We start from the raw sequence: 6,000 nt of genomic DNA on the forward strand, positions 1-6,000 counted from the left end.
ATATTATGCCTCTGTTGGATATAGGGTTGGTTAAGATCTTTTCCCAGACTGAAGGTTGCTGTTTTGTTGTGTTGACAGTGTCCTTTGCCTTACAGAAGCTTTTCAGTTTTAGAAAGTTCCATTTAATAATTGTTGATCTTACCAACAAACCAAATAACCCAATTAAAAATGGGGTACAGAGCTAAACAGAGAATTCTCAACAGAGGAATTTCTTTCTTTTCTTTCTTTTTCAAGACAGGGTTTCTCTGTGTAATAGCCTTGGCTTTCCTGGAACTCACTCTGTAGACAGGAAGGCCTCGAATTTATAGAGATTCCCCTGTCTCTTCTGGGATTAAAGTATGTGCCAGATGCAGACTGAGCCCCTGCCCCCAAACCTGTCGCCTGGCCACGAGGTCCCCCTGATGAAGGTTCACTTTCTGTGGTCCAGGATGCCACCGGAGGCCATGTTGCTGCCTGTGGTCCATGCTGCTGCCCCAGGCTGCCATGAAGCTTGACATCCATGTGGACATATGCCATCTGTGCCACTGACCGATGTGATGTCCTCGGGCTTGGCTGCCTCAGGAGGCCACGTTGAAGTGAGTGGCATGTGTAGCCAGCCACCTGAGCCCATGCTGAGGCCCGTGCTCTATGCAGCTGCTGAGGGCCATGAGAGGGTTGCGGTCCTGATGCTGTGGCCTGTGTTATCACTGCATCCCATGAGGATGTCTGGGGTCTGGGCCACCACCTGGAGCCATGGAGAGCCAGCCTTGTCTGTCTCTCAGCAGCTGTGTCAGGTGATGGCTTCTGACAGGGGTGCTGCAGGTGTAGCAGGACTCAGCTTCCCTTGAGGGGCAGACATGGGAGGACTGGGAGGTGAGTGCAGTTGAGTTGCATGACATAAGATTCCCAAATAACCAATAACCAATAATGAATAATAATAATAATAATAATAATAATAATAATAATAATAACAACAACAACAACCAAACCCCAAGGCTTTGCCTACAGGATTCTTCTCTAGAAACATCCCATAAGTAAAGCAAAGCACAAAAAAGCAAATAAACAGAGAGAGAGAGAGAGGAGAGAGAGAGAGAGAGAGAGAGAGAGAGAGAGAGAGAGAGAGAGAGACCAACCCTAGGATCTTCCCACAGCGCCCGGCATTTATTTATTTATTTATATTTTCTTGAGACAGGGTTTCTCTGTGTGGCCTTGGCTGTCCTGACCTCACTTTGTAGACCAGGCTGGCCTCGAACTCACAGAGATCCACCTGCCTCTGCCTCCCTGAGCGCTGGGATTAAAGGCGTGTGCCACCACTGCCCAGCTCAACTTCTTTTTAAATGTGGGATTAGACCCAGGGCTTCATGTAAGCTACACAAGTTTTGTGCCACTGAGTCCTCTTTTTATCTTTTATTTTGTGATATGGTATCACTAAGTTGCTCAGGCAGGCCTTGAACGTCCTGTGCATCCAGGGCTGGCTTTGGATGCTCCTTGCCCAGTGGAATCTGGCTGGTAGGCACCTCCAGCAGCAGGCCTCGGTTCCTTGTATAAAGAGGCAGGGTCAAGCTTCTAGAGTTGACTGCCTTGCCCCGTGTGTCGTTCCATAGCCTCGCAGGGGCTTATCCCGTGCCTGTCTGTGGTTAAGGACTCCAGGTCCGCTGGTCTACCCTCCTGCTCATCCCGTGATGCTCAGCCTTCTGCAGGCAGGGTGCTGAGGCATCAGCCAATGAACTGAAAGAACACAGTTCGTCATCGTCGTTGTTGTTGTTTTCTGAGACAGGCTTTCTCTGTGTAGCCTTGGTTGTCCTAGACTCACTTTGTAGACCAGGCTGGCCTCGAACTCACAGAGATCCCCCTGCCTCTGCCTCCTGAGTGCTGGGATTAAAGGCGTGCACCACCGTGCCTGGCAAGAACACAGTCGTTAACCCTGCCCTTCAGCCAGCCCAGCTCTGGGCTGCGCACAGAGGCTTTGGTGGTAGATGGTCCAGTCCAGCAGCTCAGAGTGGAGAGAGCTGACTGAGTCAGGCTGGCCAAGGCCCTGGACACCATCAACCATCAATTTGTCGTCTACACCTGTGGAGAAGACTCTAGTGCATTCCTGTTTTTGTGGCTCCTGGCTACCAGTCAGTGGTGGCCAGACGCTTTATGGCCTTGAGGTCTTGCCCCTGCTGTGGGGCAATCACAAGACGCTCCAGGAGGACCTACCTCTAGGAGAGGGGTCACAGAATTCCCATTTCATCTCAAACAACCACAATTATGGCATGTCCCAAAGACCCAAGGTACGCAGTTCATATTTAGTTCTTCCTGTCTGTGGACAGTGATATGAGGCAGGAGAGTGAGGGAGTGGAAGGAATGGGGATCCCAGAAGAGAGGAGCAGGGCCACCAGCTAGAGGCCTGTAGCGGGCACTGCCTTTCTCCTCCCTGCCAGCAGAGGGCGCTGGTGGATGGAGAAAGCAAAGCATTCTTTTTTTTTTTTCCAACAAATGCTTTAAATCTTTACTTTTATTTTTGTTTTCTGTTTTCTTTCTTTTTATTTAACTAATTTATTCAGATTACATCCAGATTGTTATCCCCTCACTTGTATCTTCCCATTCCCCCTTCCCTCCCTCTTTCACCCTAGTCCCCTCTCCTAGGTCTGTGACAGAAGGGGACCTCCTCCCCCACCAAAGATCACAGCCTATCAGGTCTCATCTTGGTAGTCTGTTTCTCCTTCCTCTGAGTGCCACCAGACCTCCCCACCAAGGGGAAGTGGTCAAATAGGGGGCACCATAGTTCACGTCAGAGGCAGTCCCTGCTCTCCATACAACTGTGAATGTGCTGTCTATTGGCTAGATCTGAATAGGGGGTCTAGGTTTACTGCATGCATTGTCCTTGGTTGGTACAGCAGTTTGTGCATATCCACCCCCCCATCCAGATCTACCAGTCTTGATGGTCTTCTTGTAGGGTTCTAGGACCCTCTGGGTCCTTTTCTCTCCCCACTCTCCCATGCCTCTCACCTGTAGTCCTAATAGCAAGTCCCAACATCTATTCCAATCCCCTACTGAGTGAAGACTCTCAGAGGACATCCACGTGAAGGGACCTGACCCCAGGGACCCCAGGGACCTCAGGGACCCACAACTCCATGATAGGCTTCAGGTTTTCGCGTTAACAATTCCTGGAAAAAAAACACAAGTTATGGGCAGCTCATGGACACCCAATCAGCTTATGGAACAAAGTTACTAAATATCATGTTTTTATTACTTCATGGCCTTGTTAAAAGACACACCTGGCTAGTCTCCAATTATAAGTGACTATATACCATGTGTATCTTTCTGGGTCTGGGTTAACTCACTCAGGATGATCATTTCTAGTTCCATCCATTTGCCTGCAAATTTCAAGATTTCCTTGTTTTTAATAGCTGAGTAGTATTCCATAGTGTAAATGTATCACAGTTTCTTTGTCCATTCTTCAGTTGAGGGACATCTAGGTTGTTTCCAGATTCTGACTATTACAAATAAGGCTGCTATGAACACAATTGAGCAAATGTTCTTGTTGTGTGGTGGAGTATCTTTTGGGTATGTTCCAAGGAGTGGGATAGCTGGGTCTTGAGGTAGCCCTATTCCCAGTTTTCTGAGACACCGCCCAGATTGATTTCCAAAGTGGTTGTACAAGTTTGCATTTCCACCAACAATGAAGGAGTGTTCCCCTTTCTCCAAATCCTCACCAGCACTTGAGTGTTTGAGTTTTTTTTTTTTTTTTTTTTTTTTTTTTAACAGAATGAGGGATTTCTACAGAGAAACCATAGTTCAGTTTTATTCAGAGTAATGAGTGGGGAAAAAGAAAGTAACTTCTGCTCATAGAAGAAACTCAGAGCCGGGCGTGGTGGCGCACGCCTTTAATCCCAGCACTCGGGAGGCAGAGGCAGACGGATCGCTGTGAGTTCGAGGCCAGCCTGGTCTACAAAGCGAGTCCAGGACAGCCAAGGATAGCACAGAGAGATCCTGTCTTGAAAAACCAAAAAAAAAAAAAAAAAAAAAAAAAAAAAAAAAGAAACTCAGCCGCAGGTCTGATCTGTACTGGAACTACACATGCGGTGAGGACAGGCTGCACTTGTCTACTGTTCTCTAATATTAACAATTATAAACAGAGCAGTGCACTGGCGTCTGGAACAACCCTTTGAGTGTTACAGTGTCAGGCCCAGCACTTCACTTCTCTTCACACCACTGGTTCTCTTTGCGAACCTGGGCCTCCCCCTCTTCAGTAAAGTCATTTTTGATATTGAAGGTTTTACGAGTCTCCTCAGGAGTTTCCCCCTTAATCATATTGGCCACAGTCTTGCATGTAACGTCAAGCAAACCTTTGATGTCTAAGTAGTTTGCAGCCAGAATAAGTTCAAAAAGTGTTCCTTGGTCAACTTTCAGGAATACTTGGTCCCAAACAGGAATATCATCGGTCCTCTTTTCTTTGTTCGGATCATCCTCAGGAGGAGGAGGGACATCCTTGTGGTGGGTGCACCACTGGAGGACTTTTTTTAGAAGTGCTGCATTAACACCTGGTAAAGGACCAGGATCATCTTCTCCCTCATCATCTGTTCCCAAATATTCTAGCATGGTCTGGATGGTAACAGATTGTTTGGCAATTTCTACGCCAACTTCAAATATCTCTCCATCAGAACTCTGTAACTTTATCGAAGGCATGGTGCTCAGTCTCAAGACCGCGGGCCCGAGGCGGGCGGGCGGCGCTCACACGAGAGGAGAGACACCAAGGACAAGGCCAATACTGAGTTTGAGTTTTTGGTCTTAGCCATTCTGATGGGTGTAAGATGGAGTCATTTTGATTTGCATTTCTCTGATGACTAAGGAGGTTGAACATTTCTTTAAGTGTTTCTCAGCCATTTGATATTCCTCTGTTGAGAATTCTCTGTTTAGCTCTGAACACCATTTCTTAATTGGGTTATTTAGTTTGGTGGTGTTTTAATTTCTTGAGTTCTTTATATATTTTGGATATTAGCCCTTTGTCACATGTAGGGTTGGTGAAGATCTTTTCCCAGTCTGTAGGCTGTCGCTTTGTTCTGTTGACAGTGTCCTTTGCCTCACAGAAGCTTCTCAGTCTCATGAAGTGGCAAAGCATTCTTTAGGCTCAGTATTTTCCCCTAACTCCTGTGGGGACCAAGGGCCCTGGCTGGTGGCAAGTAGTACCCTGTAGTTTGCTGTACATCATGAAGTGCCATACTGCATGGCTCATAGAGCCCCACGGTGTGTGTACCCCTCCATCTTATTCCTCGTACCCAGCTTCCCTGCCACTGGCATTCTACAGGGATGCCCACGCCCATAAAACCTGGCGAGGTCTCTCTGGGTCCTCCCAGAAAGGGAGGTTGGGTAGTTTCAGCAGATGGCAGATGGCCTCTTCCACTGAGCATCCCTACTCACAACCACAGAGGCACCACTGACTCACTTTACCCTTCTTCCCTGGTGAGAACGAAAGTTACTGCCCATTCCTGGGTGGACCCCCTTCCCAGTGGATCTGGGGGGACTTTGTGCACCCTCACAGATTGTAACCATTGTAGAATGTTAATTCAGAACATGGCTGTTCTGGCAAGAGATCACATCCAAAGACCTTCTAGGTCTGTGTGATCCTGCTGGACTACAAATACACCTTTAATCTAGGAAACAGAGGCAAACAGATATGAGTTCAAGGTCAGCCTGGTATAGAGCAAGTATCAGGTAAAGAAAAGCTTATGAAGCTGGGCATGGTGGTGCACGCCTTTAATCTCAGCACTCGGGAGGCATAGGCAGGCGGATCTCTGTGAGTTCTTGAGGCCAGCCTGGTCTACAAAGTGAGTCTAGGAAAGCCAAGGATATACAGAGAAACTCTGTCTCAAAAAAAAAAAAAAAAAAAAAAGAAAGAAAGAAAGAAAGAAAAAGAAAAGAAAGAAAGAAAGAAAAGAAAAAAGAAAGAAAGAAAGAAAACCTTAGGTTCAGGTGTGGTGGCACAAGCCTTTAATCCCACATGAAGGTAAAGTTAGTTTGTAGAAGGAAGCACCC

General features: G+C 47.2%; 1 protein-coding gene across 1 annotated transcript; it reads right to left on the reverse strand.

The window, feature by feature from the left end:
- Nucleotides 1-4,135: 4,135 nt before the first annotated feature.
- Nucleotides 4,136-4,724, reverse strand: LOC127207063 (S-phase kinase-associated protein 1-like). Its single transcript, XM_051166353.1, has one exon. It carries the CDS (start codon nucleotides 4,651-4,653, stop codon nucleotides 4,162-4,164), a length of 492 nt encoding a protein of 163 aa, XP_051022310.1. The 5' UTR covers nucleotides 4,654-4,724; the 3' UTR covers nucleotides 4,136-4,161.
- Nucleotides 4,725-6,000: the final 1,276 nt, after the last annotated feature.

Source organism: Acomys russatus, chromosome 24 (assembly GCF_903995435.1).
Source record: "Acomys russatus chromosome 24, mAcoRus1.1, whole genome shotgun sequence".
NCBI lineage: Eukaryota > Metazoa > Chordata > Mammalia > Rodentia > Muridae > Acomys > Acomys russatus.